The following is a 17,673-nucleotide window of genomic DNA, read 5'->3' as shown; positions in this document are numbered from 1 at the left end:
AACAGTGCTTGGAGGTCGTCGACATGCGCAATAATCATCACACGGTACACATATCAGGAAGATCATTCAGACCCCTATCAGCTCTGGTATACTCGTCATTCATGATACATCGTCGCCACCAGACCAGTTCCCATATACTATGTCATCGTCGAACTCACTGCTATTTGAACCGCCAGCGCGCCTCCCTTATCCCCAGTGATGTGCAAATTCACCCCTTCATGCCAATAGCATCCAGCACATCCCCCTCCAAACACTCCAACAACCCAGGCGCCTCACCCTTATACCCCCACTTCTCACCCGCCCTCTCAGCCCTCGTACGCGAATTACTCGCGAACAGGTACCTCGCGAGCTTCGGAAACCCAGGATAAACAGCAGCCATGCCGTCCAATTCCTCCAAACCGATCTGCACTGGTTCCGCATCTTTGATAACACCATGCTTGTGCAGAATGCCCCCCACTGCTTTCGCAACATCGATCTGCGAATGCTCTTGCGTGGCAGCAAAGTAGTAGCCGTTTTCGTTGAAGAAATCACCACTGGAGGAGTCGGAGTTGGAGGACAAGGAAGAGGCTGCGGCTTCCACAACATGCAAATACAGACGCATGAGGTCGTTGATATGCACCCAACTCCGGGTGTTGGCGCCTTGGTTGTAATAAAAAGGTTTCCCACTCTCAATCCCCTTCGCTGCGTGGATGAAGAAGGGGATAAGTGCACTATGCGTTTTCACCAACCCCTTGCCTTTGCCGTAGATATCGGGGGGGCACATGATAGCTATATTGATCCTATCTCCATGTTTGGCTATGGTTTCGTGTAAAATGGTTTCGGTGTTGCGGTGCAGCGCCGTAGGAGGCAAGGACCGGATTTCGGGGAGAGAAGTCTTGTCGGACCATATCTTTGGGTTTAGCAGTCCCAGGTATGATGGGGAGGCCCAGTCTGACACTATTCCTGTGCCGGAGAGGTGGAGTAGGTAGCCTGGGGTAGGCCGCTGGAGGAGACCGGAGATGATGGCGTTGAGACTGGGTTCGTGGTCTGAGTCCCCGTTATGCACGACGATGTCGGCGGAGGCGGCGGCGGAGGTTATCAAAGAGGTGCTGGAGTAGGAGCCGGTTAGGATGGTGATGTTGGGGTAGGTGGATGCGAAGTTTGGGGGTGTTCGGCGGAGGAGCACGGTTATGGTGTATTCCGGGTGGGTGGTTGCGAGCGTGTGCAGGACGGAGCCGCCGATGTAGCCTGTGCCTCCTGTGCTGGGCGGGGGTTAGTGGTGGGGATGGAGGGGGAGGGGTGGGTGGGTGTGTACAGGAAGATCTTGGGTGCCATGATGGGTTGTTGATTGATTGATAGTATGGGTCTGAGGTGAGATTGATGGTGAGATACACTGCAGTGTTTGTAGGATTCTCGAGGATGCTTTAAAGGTATATATAAGTCGGCTACTCCGCCTTTGATTGGTAATACAATTCCACTGACATAGTAACTCAGCTTTACGAAATCGTAGCTGCATCGTCATGTAACTACATTGTTTCGTCCGTGATCTAGGGATTTTGCTTTTTTGACTCCTTGGTCCGGAGTGCAAATACTCGGGACAACATTCAGGCCGTGTGGCTAGTGCTAAGGATGGTGTACACGCTATTTACATGCGACCGGCTAAGGGCTCTGACAATGCGAAAGTTCGTCCGTGGATGCTGAGCGTGGATGTGTTTCATCGATGGGACGTCTGATATGTTTTGTTTGTTTGAGCTTGAGGATGCTGAGATACGGGAGTTTCTTGAACATTGCAGATGAGTAGGTCGTGGGTCGTACGTCGTGGGAGCGTAGGTGGTATCAGAGAAGACGTCATGATATGCGCTAGCCTTGAGACCATTCAACTGTGCAGGCTGTGACAGCTATGTAAGCTCTTTCTTTCATCAGCTCTTCGTGGAGTAGCTGGATGGTGTTCTCTACATCGCGATGCTGCAACCCGCTGAACTGGTCCGTGCGCCAGGCCAGGGTCTCTAGCGCGATAATTATTTCTCGGTCTTAGAACTTTTGGCAAGCCGGTGCGCTTCAAGTCGAACTTTTCGCGCCATTGCACAGCACCCCCAAACGCACTACACACCATGTCGCCCGCCGCGATCGAGTCGGGAAACAAGAGGAAGAGGTCTCACAAGAGCAAAAAGAGCGCCGAGCCAGCCATCGCACCAGCGCATGATGGCGTAGACGCTACCAAGGCGCGCAAGAAGGCGCGCAAAGACAAGGCACCTGTCGTCGAAGAGCCAGTGGTGGAGGATGTTTCTGAGGAGGAACAGAGTGATGACGAAGAAGAACCGGCAGTAGAGGATGTCGTCGCAGAAGCCAGTGCTGCAGACGACGACAGCGACAAGGAAGACGATGAAGGCGACAATGACGAGCTTGCCGAACTACCCTCTGGCACGGGCAGCAATGCCGTTGATCTTCCCTCAGGCACTTCGATGCCCTCAGCGAACCCGACGCGATTCGACGAGCTCAACCTGAGCGAACGAACGATGACCTCTATCAAGAACATGGGTTTCGAGAACATGACAGAGATCCAACAGAAGGCTATACCACCTCTGCTATCTGGAAGGGATGTGCTTGGAGCGGCAAAGACTGGCAGTGGAAAAACACTGGCTTTCCTCATCCCCGCCATCGAGATGCTCTCACAGTTGCGGTTCAAGCCGCGCAACGGAACTGGAGTCATTGTCGTATCGCCGACCAGAGAACTGGCGTTGCAGATCTTCGGTGTAGCGCGCGAGCTCATGGAGCCACACAGCCAGACGTTTGGTATCTGCATCGGTGGTGCCAACCGAAACGCAGAAGCCGAGAAGATTAGGAAGGGCTTGAACCTGATCATCGCTACTCCCGGGCGCCTCCTCGACCATCTACATAACACGCAGGGCTTCGTCTTCAAGAACTTGAGGTCGCTCATCATTGATGAGGCAGACAGAATTCTCGAAGTCGGTTTCGAAGACGAGATGAGGTCCATCATCAAGATCCTGCCTACGGAGCGTCAGACGATGCTTTTCTCCGCAACACAGACCACCAAGGTTGAGGATCTCGCAAGGATATCGCTCAAGGCCGGCCCCCTCTATATCAACGTCGATCACCGTGCCGAGCATAGCACGGTCCAGGGATTGGAGCAGGGTTACGTTCTGTGCGATTCAGACACCAGGTTCAGGCTTCTGTTTTCTTTCCTCAAGAAACACCAGAAGAAGAAGGTCATTGTCTTCTTGTCATCGTGTGCATCTGTCGACTTCTACAGCGAATTGCTCAACTACATCGACCTGCCCGTGCTTGGACTGCACGGCAAGCTCAAACAACAGGCGCGAACGAACCGCTTCTTCGAGTTTGTCAATGCACAAAGCGGCACACTTATCTGCACCGACGTTGCTGCGCGAGGACTAGATATTCCTGAGGTGGATTGGGTTATTCAATTCGACCCACCTGATGATCCGCGAGGTAAGCTTGAACGCACGCAATGCATGAGCATATACTGACTCGTCTACAGACTACATCCACAGAGTCGGTCGAACAGCCCGAGGTGCAAACGGCAAGGGCAGGAGTTTGATGTTCCTCCTGCCGTCGGAAGTAGGATTCCTCAAGCTCCTCAAAGAGAACCGCGTGCCGCTGGTGGAGTTTGAGTTGCCTTCCAACAAGATTCTCAACATCCAGTCACAACTGGAAGCCTTGATCAGCAAGAACTACTACCTCAACAAGAGCGCAAAGGATGGCTACCGGTCGTACCTCCAGTCGTACGCTTCACATAGCTTGCGATCAGTGTTCGACGTGCACAAGCTGGATCTCGTCAAGGTGGCCAAATCGTTCGGTTTCTCGACACCACCGCGCATCGACATCAGTCTTGGGGCGAGCCTGAGTCGCGACAAGAAGGTGGAGGGAAGGAGAGCATATGGAAGCCAGCCTGCGCAGGGCCGACGACCGATGAGGGGAGGCAAGAGGTTCTGAGGTAGTAGTTGAGAGGCATTGATGGGAGTTTGGCGTACAAAATCACATACGGGCCATGATCTAGGGTTTACAGCTTTGCATGATCTAATTGAGCACCCATGGGGATGTTAGTAACTTCAGAAGCGAAATGTGTCAATTTGATATGGACCTTGGACTTCAAACAACTCTGTTCCTGACATGTATGACGTACTTGGTAGCTTAAATCTAACTGCAAGCAAAATGAACGTCTTGAAGATTGCCTGCCCGTACAGCGCCACCAAACCGGTGAGCCCTAGCAAGATTCGGGCGCGCAACCACTGAGGCAGCAGAAGCGCAACATTGCTGCAGCCGCGTCAACTTGCCAGTTCACCAAGTCTGCATCCTTCGGAATATTTATTCTCTAGCACAGAGGGCACTTCTGGTATATTACTTGACGGAGTTCTGCCCGTAGCTAGCCAGCCCTACGAGTTACGCAAAGTGCAGAAAGTGTCAGACGCCGCGGCTTGTATGGAGCCCTGGGGGATGCGCTGGCAAGTCGCTGAGCAGCTGGCGGGCCAATCACGTCGGGAAGACAGTCGAGCGAGCTGGAGCGGATGCGGCCGCCCACGGGGGTTGCGGCACCATCACCCCTGGTAACGACACGGGTGCTAGAAGCTAGCTAGCTATGTAGTTAGCAGCGAGACGGCCGCCGTCCATGACGGATGTTTGACAGTCTGGCGGTGAGCATTTGGAGGTTGTGAAGCTTGCTGGGAAATCAGCAAAAAACATGGAATCTCAAGAGCCTGATTTGGGATTGTGGCATGGAGGCGCGGGAAGACGGGAGGGGTAAGAATAGAATAGGCGACGTGGTTGCTTTTGGTGCGACCAGCCATCTTTGTTACAGGCAGCCGGTGGAGGGACGGTAGAGGCTGGCATTCGTCGCGCGCTTTGCAGTGGGATGCATGGCCAACGGCGTCCACGAGGGACACCAGGCACGCTGTATGGTCTTGACGCGGCCGAGTGGCTGGGGACAGACAAGTCATGATGTATCGCCGCGGTAGCCCAACGTTGATACGACGCGACCTGTCGCAGGTGGTTCTATTCACTCTGTGCCCTTTACATCATCTTTCATAACTCTATACCCATTCGTACTATTGCACTAGGATAATTGTAATAATTCTAATAATCCTTCGCCCACCCACGCCATCCTCGATCTGCAAGGTCAACAAGCCTCACCTCCAGCCCGTGTTAGCGCCGACAAGGATTGCTGTTCTCCAGCCGTGACCCAGCCTTTCTCTCCACCACAGCTGGAGTTGGCGACCACCACAGGACCGCCTCTCCACCAGCGAAGAGCGCGACGGAGCTGCAGAGCCATTGCTACCTGCGATAGACGGGAGCTGTTGTGCTGCCTGGTCTGGTGAGTCCCGTGACCTCTCACATTGCTGAGTAGGTGTCTGACGCTGGCTAGCCTGAACGTCGGCGGCCATTGTCGCAGAGCGTCGCACGCCGCAGAGCTGTGCTGCACGCATTCGACCGCCAACTGGACCTCTCACGTCCCCGTTCACGTCCGTTCACGACCCCCGTCCCGTTCACGCCCGCTATCACGGCTCCTCTCGCACACCCGCCCTCGCTGTTCGCGCACCAGCAACATCCAGGTTGCGCAAACGTAAACAGCCACGGTGCGGCCCTGCACCCACACCATCGCCAACATCATTTCCCTCCCATAACGTCCTCGAGGAAAACGGCGCCGGACATGTCTTCCGTCACCCACCCCGCCTTCTAGAATCTTTCAGATTCTACGATGGTTTTAGATACAGAACGACCTCCTCTTCCGGCACCTACTGAACCCTCGACTCTCGATTCCGCAGACGAATCAACCTACCACATCGACGAAATCAACACCGACGTCTCCAACCGCACCGACAGAACCTCGTACTCCGTCCCCGACGACGGCACCCCCATCACCATCAACACGACCTCGCCCACCAAGCCCCGCGGCCAAGCGAGGCTCTCGCGCAAGTTCCCCTCGCAGACGTCGCTGCTCATTGAGTACTTCGAGTCCGGCAAGGACGAAGGCCAGGCCGGCTCGCGAGGCAGCGTGCGCGTGCGCGTCACCCCCTCGTCTCGCAAGAGCAGGCACTCGACTGCGAGCGACAACGTCCAGATCACCCAGACGTCCGCCAAGCGCAACTCCCACGCGCCCTCGTACTCCAAGCGCCTCTCGCTCGCGACGAGCAAGTCGTACTCCGAGCTCTACGACTCGCGCACCGTCGCCTACTCCGACCTCTCCAACATCTCCTCCCTGCCGCCCGTCGACATCGAGCTGCTGCCCAACCACAGCGACCTGTCTACTGACGGCGGCCGCTTCCTCCCCATGCCCTCGGACATATCGTCCATGCCCGCAGACAGCATGACCGGCCAAACAGAGATCCTCCCGCCCGCGCGGCGCAGGAGCCGCAGCATGGAACGCGACGCAGTCACCGAGTCCATGGTATCAGAGGCCATCCAGGACACCCTCAAGGCACCCCGCCACCACCGCAGCAGAAGTCTCAGCAAAGACCGCATCACACAGCGCGTCATGGAGAAACTGGCGCAGCAGGCCGCAGAAGGCGGTGCTGCCAGATCAAAACACAGCTCTTCAAAGTCAAGAGACACGTCCAGACGCCGGGAAGACGAGCTTGCCTCGCCCCGCAAGTCACACCGCAGACGGAGCAAGGACGTCGAGCAGGCGAGCGGCACCGAGTCCAGCTACCTCTCCTCAAACGCCGACCGTCGTTCGCACGTCTCTGGGACCTCCTCCATCAACAACCCCAAACTACTGGCCACAGTCGAGGACGCCATCAAGCGCCTCATCCTCCCCGAGCTGAATGCGCTGAAAGAGGAGAACCGAACCTCCAGGAACATGGACAAGTTCGACCGCGCGAACCGCGACAGCATAGCCACCTTCGAAACCGTCGAATCAGCCGGCTCGCGCGACCCGTCCAGACGCCGAGTGTCCAAATCCTCGAGCGCACCCAAACTCCACAGCAACAAGCCCAAAGTTGTCCTCAATAGGGATGGCGACGATCCAGGGACGACACTGGCTGGCGGATCAAGCCGCAAGAGCGAGCGACGATCCAGCCGGGGCTCCATCTCAAGCTACGCTGATTCGACTACCCGTGAGGAGAAGGAGAAGACCCATCGGAGAAAGAGCAGTAGCAAAGACAGCACCATGTCTCAACGAGATGCTGCTCTAGTTGGACTAGCTGGAGCTGGCCTTACCACTGCCGCTCTCAAGCATCACACATCACGGGAAGAGAAGGAGGAAGAACGCAAACAACGCAAGCACCGCTCCTCTCGCAGCAGTCGATCCGCAAGCGTATCTGAAAGTGTGCACGAGGAGCCCCGTGTCAAGGAACGCGTCCCGCCCCTACCCTTCAACCACAGCGAGCTCATTGGAGGATCCGAGCTCACTCGCGACTCAATCCTATCCGCAGAGACCGAGACCAAAGAGAGACCGCAGTCGAGGTCATCAGTCAGCACTGGCATAACAGGCACGGGTGCTGAGACGCCTCTTCAACAAGTCCCTCGCGGATACATCTCGCCATCACCGCGCACTCCGACCCGCACACCCAATGCTCTCCAACAAACGCTCGGCACATCTCATAGCAACAAATCAACCAATGAGGTTCGCACGTCAACCCCAAAGAGTGACCGCAGCTGGACCTCTCGCTCGAAAGAAACCACCGACGCTAGCTTGAACGCAGCAGCTGCTGCTAAAGCCCGCGCAATCGAGCGATCCGGGCCCCAAGCTTCAGAATATGAGATCGAAAGCGACACGCAATCAAGACGTGGCGACACTGTCAGCCCAATACAGAGCGAGGCTAGCTATCGGGGAGATGCGCAAACTACGGGCTCACCACGAAGAATGCACTCTATCCGTAGTGGACCTTCGGTGTCTTCTCTCGGCCACCAGTTCGAGCGAAGGGAGTCCAACCTCTCCATTGCATCACTCTCATCGACGACTAGCACAAAGGCAGCGGCACGCACCCGTAAGCGACCTCAGGGCGTTACTCTCGAAAGCAAGAGGTCTATCCTCAATGAGGATGCAACCACCAAGGACACCAAGCAATTCTTCGACCGCAACCACGAGAAGAACGATATGTACCGACGCGAACTTGAGGACAGCTCTGTGAACTACAACCGTATGACCATGTACACCGACGATAGCACAGGGGTGGAATACCTCGACCACGAGCAGAAGGTCGGTGATCTTCAGGACATTCGCAAGGTCGGCACGATTCCTGAATACGTCCACACACCACTGGCCGTGGAGTCTGCTGTCGCCTCCCTACATGACGAACAATCCACCCTCAGCGTTCGATCCTCAATGGCTACAAGCCCGCTCAAGAAGAGCACGCTCTCGCAGGTTCACACGAACCCAGCTTACGTCCAAACCGACGAAGTTCCTGCCGGCCAGAGATGGGCTGCCATCCGCGACAAGGCAGAAGCTCTGCAACAGGAACGGCGTGCCGAGGAGTCTCCAAAGCAAAATATCGCTCGTGAGAACTCTCCCAGGCAAAGCATCGCGCAGTCCGAGGCACAGTCTGAGGATGCCATGTCGATGGATGAACCGATACAGATGCATCACAGTGCCTACCCGGTTGGAGACAACGATATGATGCCTGAGATTGGTTACGGCATGGACGATGACTCGGATGTAACTACCAACCCATCGATCATCCAAGGGCCAATCGGAGGAGGCGATGGTTATCACGATCGTACCGACGAGCTGCTCAGCCGACAAGAAGAGCGAGAGCGTACTCCCACCTCTTTCAGCAAGGGTGCCCTCGGACTCGGAGCTGGAGCTGCTGCCATGGCCGCTGCTGCTGCTTACGAAAGAGAAGAGCAGCAGAGTCCGGCTTCGTTCGATCAACGACACCAGGCCACCGTAGAAGATGAATATGATCATCCCTATCCAGGTGAGCAACAATACGAGCAGTCAGGCTATGCGCAGAGTAACCGCACTCCTTTGTCAGGCCAAACCGGCTGGAAAGACGAGGGTTACCAGTCGGCTAACCAACGTGAAGCGTACACGCCACAAAACCGCAATCACTCAAAGATCTTTGATGATGACGGCTACGGTGATGAGTACAATGGCGCGGACCTTGGCAGCCCTGACATGTTTGCTGCTCGTGCCAAACATGACCGACATGTTAGTGGCAACTCACACGGCATGACTTCTCCTCTCTACGACGCAGCTACCGGCAAAGGCATGGACCGCATCGAATCGAAAGATATTGTGGCGCTCATGGATCACCTTACCGTTCGCGACGCCCAGCGCAATGCTCGCGACACCGAGATTCTCGTCACCCTTGTGCGAAGCGCTGCGGAGATGCGCAACCAGCTGGACGACCTGAGGCAGTTCATCAAGACCCAAGACACGATGATCATGAACACCACCGACAAGCGAGTCAACCTTGCCGAGCAACGCATTCTTGGCGGCCCCCGTCCTCAGCCCCAGACACCGCCTCGTATCAACCGTACCTCTTCAGACGATGATATCGAGACCAAGAAGAAGAACGTCTTTAGGCGTGCTCTCAAGGGCCTCAGCTCTGGCAAGGGAGATGGCGATATCAAGCACATCGAGCAAATGCTCGTTCAGTTACTTGGTGAGGTGGAGGGCCTGAAGCAAGTCAACCAGCTCTCGTTGGATCAGCAGGCAAGGACGAATAGTCTCAACTCATACGAGGAACTCCGAGCAAGCGGTGATGCTGGTTACGAGCCAGAGGGCCGTGCCAACACTGCCTCTTCGCCAGACCAATCTGGCTACTTCTCTAACCCTTCTTCTTCCCGCCGCATCCAAGATCTTCACTCTGGATACGATGTTGTACCAACGAACCGCATCAGCACAGTACGAGAAGAGAGCGACGAGGAGTACGAGGAGCGTACCCGTACCCCTGGCTACGAGAACACCGAGCGTATGACAACGCCAACCCAGGAAGCTTTCCCCGAAAAGCGTGCATCGCTAGGAACTCCCCCACAAGCTTCAAGGGCAGCGCGAAACTCGCAGAGCGACGACACTACGCCGAAGCGCAAGCATAAGTCTAACTCGTCGTCCATCTTTGGTATTCCCAAGATCTCGCGATGGTCAAAGACCACTACCTCCACCAACCCAGAGAGCCTGCCACGCAACAGCGGGTCTGGAGAGAGGCGACCCCACTCCATGCACTCCAGGTCTTCTTCCCAGGATGACTACTACGATGACGAGGAGCCATACGAGCAGCATGCCGATGACAGGCTTCGTTCCAACACATCCCTGGCTAGGGACGAGCAGCGCTCAATACGTTCTGCACGCTCTCCATCGCCTCTTATCCCAGAGGACATCCAATACGAGATGGAAGACCCCAAGTACCAGGCGCATCGCAACTCGCTGAACCTGCAGCACCCCCAGCCACGACCTGGGCCAACCGGTCGTCACCAGAACAACTTGGAGACCCAAGCGCAGATCTACAACCCTGTTCGCTCAAGCATAGGATCTCCTGACTACGACCAATGGGGTAGCATGCCATCGCTGGCACGCAACCGTCTTTCAGGCATGTCAGCTCAACAAGGTGCTGGCAACTTGTCGCCAATCTCATCAGATGGCTACAGTCAACACTCTGCTTCAGAGCAGCAGGCCGGCCCACCTCGGCCTCCCAAGATCGCGGATGACGGCCCGCTCGTCCCGCCACCACAGCTGCTTGCTGGCTACGGCCAGACAAGGCAGATGTACAGCTCTCCGAATGAGTTCGGTAGCCAGGGTGCTTTGACACCGCTTGCACCTATTGCAGAGGTGCGTTACTCACTCGAGACTGACCGGGGCCATCGCGTAAGTTGAGCTCGCGCCTCAGAAGAACTGAGGACGAATGCTAACATACGCAAAAAGATGACGCCCACTCCCTCGCCTCGCCCGAGCAGCCAGTACCTCCGTTCCGAGGCTAGCATGAACAGCCCGCAGCGCAAGATCACGGGCCCCAGGCCCATGGGTAGCAGGAGCCCACAGCCTCAGAGCCCGCTGCAACATTCGGATACTGTTGTTCGCAGGAAGCCGATTCAGGGTGAGTTTTTGACTACTTGAGCGTAGTTGAAGATTTTTTTTTTTACTAACGAACATGGCAGATGACGAAGAGTCTCTAGAGAGCTACCGCAGCAGTCTCGACTCGGAGATTTTCTAGGCGAACAATCTTCTCATGCCCGGTATCGTACGCAGCAGTAGAACAAGACAGACTGCGGTTGCTAGCTGGGTGGAGAGTAATGGGCAGAAGGGCGACGCTCGGTTTCTTTCTCACAAACAACACAGGTCACCGCTTAGGCATGTGACGTTTGCTGAAGAGTAGGAAAGAGCAGAGAAGCAGTAATAATGGGGGATGTTGCGAGAAAAAAACGTTTTCCTTGGTTGTATGATGGGCTTCATTCGCTTCCGCGCATATATCACTTTTGCGAGCATGGCGTTCTTTTACATAGCGGTTCTCTTTTCTGCAGACATGAAGTTTTGAAGGGAGTCTTGAGTGGCCGATTCATTCATGAGGGACGAACTTCATGGCTTTATGAGAGATGATCACGGCGTAGTTAGGTGTGCATAGCTGTGCGCAAATACAGTATTGTTTGCCGGCCCACGATGTTTCACCTCATGGTATTGCGATGACACTGAGCGAGACGAACCACTCACAACTTCCGCAACATCAACGACCTAGACCAAAAGATACTCTCACGAGAATGAGAGAAATCGCAAGTATAAATATACTGATGTTCTTAACATTTCATTTCATTCATTTTCCCACTAACTAGTGGGGGGGTTTCTCATTTCAACATCTTCGTTCCTAAGATTCCTGGGTGGGTGGGGGAGGCGGAGGGGAGGTGGAGGGGAGGTGGTGGAAGTCTCTCTTCTTGTGTGGGCGCTCGTCCCGTGATGATTTGATTGCAATGGCTTTGAGTGATACTTTAGGTGATTGGGTGTGTGATGACTCTGATTGAGGTCGTCTTTCTCCCTCCCCACCCCACCAGGACGCACGGCGTATTTATGTGTGCATACTAGTACAAATGCATATTGTTTGCTAGCTCACGATACTCTTTTAATGTTGGTGCGTGCGTCCTGTGTTGTCCCACGATCTTTGTCGTCATACGCTGCGGATCTGGTACCTGGATGTCCACCTCTTCCACCACCTCCCACCCCACCAGCACGCGACCAACACGGCAAACCTTTCCAACCAAACCAGAACCCCTACCGCATTTCTAGATTCCCGCTCATAAGTCTCTTTACTAATCGGCAAGACTTTTCCACATGTCGAAAGGATTCTCATGTCTCGGCCCGCTGTTATGAGGTCGTTGTGATGTCATCAGGGTCCACCACTCTTTCATCATCATCGATGAGGTCTGTGGTCTGAAGCTAGCAGTTGTGTGTACAAAAGGTTTATAATGCCCCTCCTGTAGTTACCCCTCCATTGCATATACACACACTTTCGACTTCTTTGATACCCAAATTCCACGTTTTCACCAATATACACTTCAGAACAACAAGCTACGCATACGATACATATTTGAAACGATGTCTGCCGAATACAAGAACACCGACGTCAACGAGATCGCCAAGAAGGCTGAGCAGGACCTCAACAGCCAGAGCGCTGTTCACGGCCACAATGCTGGTTTGAGCAGTATGTCTTTCCCTCTCCCTTCCCATCCCATCACCCTTAACCTCCTTCCTCCTCCCTCCCTCCCTCTCCCATCCATCCATCCCAAACCCCTACTAACCCCCCCTCCAGCAACGGAATCCGGCGTCGACACCGCCAACGTCGAAGGCAAATTCCCCGGCGCCCAAGTAAAATACGGCTCCGCCGCCTCGGGCGCAGGCAACAACCGCGAGATCCCGCTCGACGAGGGTGGCAGCATCAAGGCCAACGGTCAGCCTACCAAGGCGGGTGACTTTGCGCATGGTGGTGTGGGTGCGCCTGAGGAGAGGGATCAGACGTATGTTCACACGCATGGTGGGGATGATGAGATTAGGGGGAATGTTAGGAACTAAGATATACTCATGCGTTGGCGTGGAGTGAATGAATGAATGAATAAATTAAGCAAAAGCTTGGAAGAGTTACGTTTGAGGGCTTGTGTATGTTGTTGTGATGTGTGAGGTCCCCTTTGGTTTTCCATCTTGTGCTCTCCTAGTTTGCAACACTTGGATCATGAAGGGTATGTATGCGATCGTACGACAGGTCTTCCGTCAGCTTGTAAGTTATTCCAAAACGTCGCTCACACGATAGTCACCCTTTCAATCACAAACTCATCATCCAATCGTCGAGATACTTATCATCCTCCATCTTCCGAAGCAGCCCCTCATACTTCTTGCCTTCCCTAACACCCTCATCCAAATTCCACGGCAGCTTATCACACTGCTCGACATCCTCATAAAACGTCGCGCCAAACTCTTCCAAAATCTTACATCGCTCCTCCATAGTTCTGCAATACGCCAAGTCCACCCAGTCTTCGGGCTTCCGGGGCGGATCGTACTCCTCCAACCATGATTGCGAGTTCTCGGCCCATACTGCTAGGACCCAGAGGCCTGAACCGTTGGGGGTGTAGGCAACATGTAGGTCGGATGGGAAGTGGTGACCGTAAGGATATGAAATTGAACCGTAAGGATATATGCCGTCTCTTGTGTGGCGTTCGTAGAACTTGAGGGATGGCCACCAACGCGCGCCTAGGTGGAGCATACGTAGTGCGAACGCGTCTTCCTGCTCTTGGTCGGAGAATGGTCCTGGGTCTGACATTTTGCGTGAGAGTTCAAGGTGCTCCAGCTCAGGGTTCGTTAAGTTCTTCATGATGATACCGCCATGGGATGGGTATGAATAAACCGTACATGCAGTCCTCGAGCTGGAAGTCATTCGGGCGCGTGTTTCTTGTGAGGCTGACATATCCGAATGACCGAGGCTGCTGTCCAAAAAGAGTCTGGATGGGTTGATACTTGGGTAGGTACTTAGCAAAGTGCAGCTGAGGATCAGGCAGCGTTCCTGAGGCGGCTGACGCCGCAGTTGCTACGCCGCACGCTCGCAGCCATGGCATTCTTGATGCGAAACAGCTGAGTCAATTTTCCCGTAGACGCTGACAAGAACTCCATATTACAGGAAGTACGTGTTCACATCCCAAGTCGAAGTATACATTGCTTTCTACACGTGTCCATTGTTGGCGTACAGCAACAATGTATGCAGTAACGCGACTCAGCCTCTTGTCATCTTCCACTGCATTCTGGGATGCCGTCCTCATAATCATCTCAAGAATCCTGTTGTTAATGGCGTTGCAACGACGTCGCAGTCCGGCTGTTTGTGCAACCGACTTTTCATGCCGAGGTCTAGCCGAACCCATGCGCGCAATGTCCACGGGTCATTCCGCTCGGGCCTTCCTCCTGTCTATTTCGAACCATCCTTCAACACCAACCATCACACCTTCTCAACTCAAGCATTGCGCCGCGAACAAGCTTTCGCAAGCTAACTTGGCAGATGGAAAGCTTACTACCCTTCAGGTGTGCGCGCCGGGCAACACCTATCACGAACTTCCTATCCCGTACTAGCACCACCACACCAATCCTTGCCAAGTCACACGCCAACTGATAAGCAACGACAAGCTTCTGCTGCAGTTAATTTATCCGGCATATCTACGCTATGGGAGCTTTCCGTTGTTGCATAGGGTCTTTGGACAGTAGCGATTTCGAAACTCGATGTGGTCGAGAGCCGAGGTGCAGTGAGAAATGCCATCGCGCAGTAGGGCTGATGGAAATTATGAGGAACTCAGGGAGATCAGATCTACTTCGACACGAAGAGCATGCGGCATCTCCAAAGATCTCGCAATACGGTCGAGCATCGCATCTCCCACCACCTCTTTCGCTTTCGCTGTCGAATCTGCAAGAGAGCGTTCGGGCGTTGTCCCAAAAAGGCAGGAGAACCTGACGATGCAAGCACGACAACCACGAAGTCGGACATTTTCACGCACATGTGGTCGAAGTGACTGTGATGTGATAGGCGGACTTCGTCCCATATACCAGGAAAATCACTTATCAGGGTCTTCTGATACCTACCGAGTCAACACACAAGCGGGACTGTCCACTCATACCCCTGTTCAGTCCGGTAATTCGCCGATCTCTTGGTGAAGAGGCCCTCACCAAACGACCTGGGCTACCAATCAGTAACTCGTATCTCGGCGTTCGACCTGATGGATCTTGTGAGCCGCTTTCCAGTCCAGCATGAGGGCGAATCCAGCTGGATAGCTATGCGCCTGACCAGTAGGTATTAGGAAGGTATCATCAAGTGTTGGATCTGGACCATCGCGCCATCGTATAATGAGTATGCCTAGAGGTATACGACATGAAGTACGAGTTCGAGCTGGGAAGTATATAAAGAGTGTTGAGCACCGCTGGTAACACTGCACTCATCAACGCAGCAATCGCTTCAGCAGTCTATCGTTCTACTCTCAACCTCTTCCCTCGCTTCAACTTCATCTTCAGTTCTTCAAGTTCGTCCCATCGTTCAATATGAAGCTTTCGATCGCTATCCTCGCCGCCGTCACCGGCTCCGTTCTGGCCCGTCCCTCCTCCCTCGCCGAGCGCGTTCAATCCCGTGCTGATGGCAGTCGCCGTCACAGGACCCAGCCTATGATTCTGGTCGGCACGGCCGCAAAGGAGAACGCCAAGTTCGTCGCAGATGTCGACAACACCACCGCCCACGTTGACTACTCCTCCAACTGGTCCGGTGCCGTCCTCGAGACACCCTCCTCCGGCTACTTCAAGTCAGCCACTGGACGTTTCACCGTACCTACCCCCAAGCACGTTGGCTCTGGTGGAACCGAGTCTTCTTCAGCCTGGGTCGGTATTGACGGAGATACCTGCGGCAGCGGTCTGCTTCAAGCAGGTATTGACTTCACCGTCAGCAGCTCTGGCGCTGTATCTTACGACGCCTGGTACGAGTGGTACCCCGACTACGCCTACGACTTCAGCAACTTCGCCGTCAAGGCCGGCAACGTCATCCAAGTCGACATTGTCGCTACCTCCACCACCAAGGGTACGGTGTCACTCACTAACGTGAGCACGGGAAAGAAGGTCAGCCAGACGCTTAGCGCACCCAGTGGCTCCGTTCTGTGCCGTCAGAACGCAGAGTGGATTGTGGAGGACTTTGAGTCGGGAGGTAGCTTGGTTGCGCTGAGCAACTTTGGTACTGTTGTCTTTACGCAGGCAAGTGCTAGCCTGAGCACTGGTGGAACGGATGGGTTGAGCGGTGCTACTATTATTGATCTTAAGCAGGGTAGCACTGTTTACACTGATGTTACTATCAACAGCGGCTCGCAGGTCACTGTTCAGTACATCTAAGTTGTGAATGGTAGGAGAAGAAGTCGTGGTCTGAAGGCTGCAATGGCGTCTACAGGATACATGGACAAGACTACATTAAATAGAGGTTAGGCGGTCAGTCGCGGATAAGCGGAGTCTGAGGACGACATAGCAATGAATAATGTGCATATAAGAAGACCCAGCGTTATTGTACACGTGAAGGCCCTTTGTAAACCTGCAAATCACACCTATCTTACTATTGTAGCATGTAACGCGGTTGACGACTCGTTCGGTCATTGTATGAATGCATTCACATTGTTTTCTATCTACTCCCGATCAAAGCTGTCGTGTAGACACTCTGAATGCATACAGTAAGCCCTCCCTCAATGAAAGTCCTTTCCGTTCCGTCTTGAGTCGTTCCTAGAGTGTGCCTCGAATGATATCTCACTTCTTGGTGCCGCCGCTCTGCTGGCCAGCGTTGGCGTTGCGGTCTCCGGCGCCCTGGGCGCGAGCAGCGAAGCCACCGGAAGACATGTCGCCGCCGCTCTTGGCCTAAACAAAGAAGGATATGTTAGCGTCGGGAAAAGCGTGTGGCTCGACGAGACGTGATAGACTTACTTGACCAGACTGAATCCTACTCGCATCGCCCTGAGTCATTGGAGTAGAGCCCTTGGAGCCACCGCCGGTGTTGCCGGAGTTGTTGTTGTTACCCGACATGGTGGGAAATGAGGTGATGGAAGCTTGAAGTAGTCGATTTTGTAAAGATTGATGATGAATGTGTTGTACCGTTTGATGATTGCAATGACTCAATTATCTGGGTGCGAGAGCGTGCTTTCATATCGTTGTCTTGGGGGGCTTTCTTGATCACTGATGCTGTTGCCGCGGAGCTGGTCGTGGGTACATCGGCTAGCGCATGTAGTACAGCAGCAACATCATGCCTTTGTATATTGAAACGAAAATGAAGACGCCAGGGTTGTCTACACCGCTCTTTGATATGTCGGCGGTTATGCATGCTTCGAAGAGCATGTGAAGTGATGTGCCCAAGAGACCAAACACGATATCCCCAGCGCTCTTGCCCTTCCATCATGTGCGCCGAGCGTACCTACCTAGAGAGCTTTGCTACATAGCTTGGGAAACTTCCAAACTCTCATGATACTTCTCTACTCAATACTTCAGACTTCCTACGCGACATTATAACCGACATCATAGCGACGACTGCTGCTTGTGAACATCTCCGATCGACACGCATGGTGTAGCACAATAACCTCGATGACGACAACCAACGAGAATTGGGCGCGCAAAACTGCATCTTGCCTTCCAAGTCTGGATTCCTCGCCGTTCTCATCGTACGATCCTTGCACAAAGCGACACATGAAGCATTCTGCCGACGGTACTGCGCCCTGATGGATCGGTATCACAGTGATGGGCATGACGATGCA

The 17,673-nt window shown here is 54.2% G+C and overlaps 7 protein-coding genes across 7 annotated transcripts; 4 read left to right on the top strand and 3 right to left on the bottom strand.

Moving 5' to 3' along the window:
* Positions 1-208: 208 nt before the first annotated feature.
* J4E87_009816 (uncharacterized protein) lies at positions 209-1,314 on the bottom strand (the record flags this gene model as incomplete). Its single annotated transcript, XM_049381390.1, has 2 exons — positions 209-1,241; positions 1,295-1,314. The coding sequence occupies 2 exons, from the start codon at positions 1,312-1,314 to the stop codon at positions 209-211; spliced, it is 1,053 nt and encodes a 350-aa protein (XP_049228884.1).
* Positions 1,315-2,090: 776 nt separating this feature from the next.
* On the top strand, positions 2,091-3,951 carry HAS1 (ATP-dependent RNA helicase; the record flags this gene model as incomplete). Its single annotated transcript, XM_049381389.1, has 2 exons — positions 2,091-3,447; positions 3,497-3,951. The coding sequence occupies 2 exons, from the start codon at positions 2,091-2,093 to the stop codon at positions 3,949-3,951; spliced, it is 1,812 nt and encodes a 603-aa protein (XP_049228883.1).
* Positions 3,952-5,710: 1,759 nt separating this feature from the next.
* J4E87_009814 (uncharacterized protein) lies at positions 5,711-11,105 on the top strand (the record flags this gene model as incomplete). Its single annotated transcript, XM_049381388.1, has 3 exons — positions 5,711-10,759; positions 10,817-10,988; positions 11,050-11,105. 3 exons carry the CDS (start codon positions 5,711-5,713, stop codon positions 11,103-11,105), a joined length of 5,277 nt encoding a protein of 1,758 aa, XP_049228882.1.
* Positions 11,106-12,475: 1,370 nt separating this feature from the next.
* J4E87_009813 (uncharacterized protein) lies at positions 12,476-12,949 on the top strand (the record flags this gene model as incomplete). Its single annotated transcript, XM_049381387.1, has 2 exons — positions 12,476-12,581; positions 12,690-12,949. The coding sequence occupies 2 exons, from the start codon at positions 12,476-12,478 to the stop codon at positions 12,947-12,949; spliced, it is 366 nt and encodes a 121-aa protein (XP_049228881.1).
* Positions 12,950-13,196: 247 nt separating this feature from the next.
* Positions 13,197-13,742, bottom strand: J4E87_009812 (uncharacterized protein; the record flags this gene model as incomplete). Its single annotated transcript, XM_049381386.1, has 1 exon — positions 13,197-13,742. One exon carries the CDS (start codon positions 13,740-13,742, stop codon positions 13,197-13,199), a length of 546 nt encoding a protein of 181 aa, XP_049228880.1.
* Positions 13,743-15,445: 1,703 nt separating this feature from the next.
* On the top strand, positions 15,446-16,276 carry J4E87_009811 (uncharacterized protein; the record flags this gene model as incomplete). The annotated part of the gene is made up of 1 exon (XM_049381385.1): positions 15,446-16,276. One exon carries the CDS (start codon positions 15,446-15,448, stop codon positions 16,274-16,276), a length of 831 nt encoding a protein of 276 aa, XP_049228879.1.
* A 402-nt stretch (positions 16,277-16,678) lies between these two features.
* Positions 16,679-16,951, bottom strand: J4E87_009810 (uncharacterized protein; the record flags this gene model as incomplete). Its single annotated transcript, XM_049381384.1, has 2 exons — positions 16,679-16,786; positions 16,853-16,951. The coding sequence occupies 2 exons, from the start codon at positions 16,949-16,951 to the stop codon at positions 16,679-16,681; spliced, it is 207 nt and encodes a 68-aa protein (XP_049228878.1).
* Positions 16,952-17,673: the final 722 nt, after the last annotated feature.

Source organism: Alternaria ethzedia (assembly GCF_023757985.1).
Source record: "Alternaria ethzedia strain BMP 0044 chromosome Unknown scaffold_39, whole genome shotgun sequence".
Classification (NCBI taxonomy): Eukaryota; Fungi; Ascomycota; class Dothideomycetes; order Pleosporales; family Pleosporaceae; genus Alternaria; species Alternaria ethzedia.
Note: the sequence above shows the minus strand (reverse complement) of the source record. Positions and strands in the feature narration are given on the sequence as shown.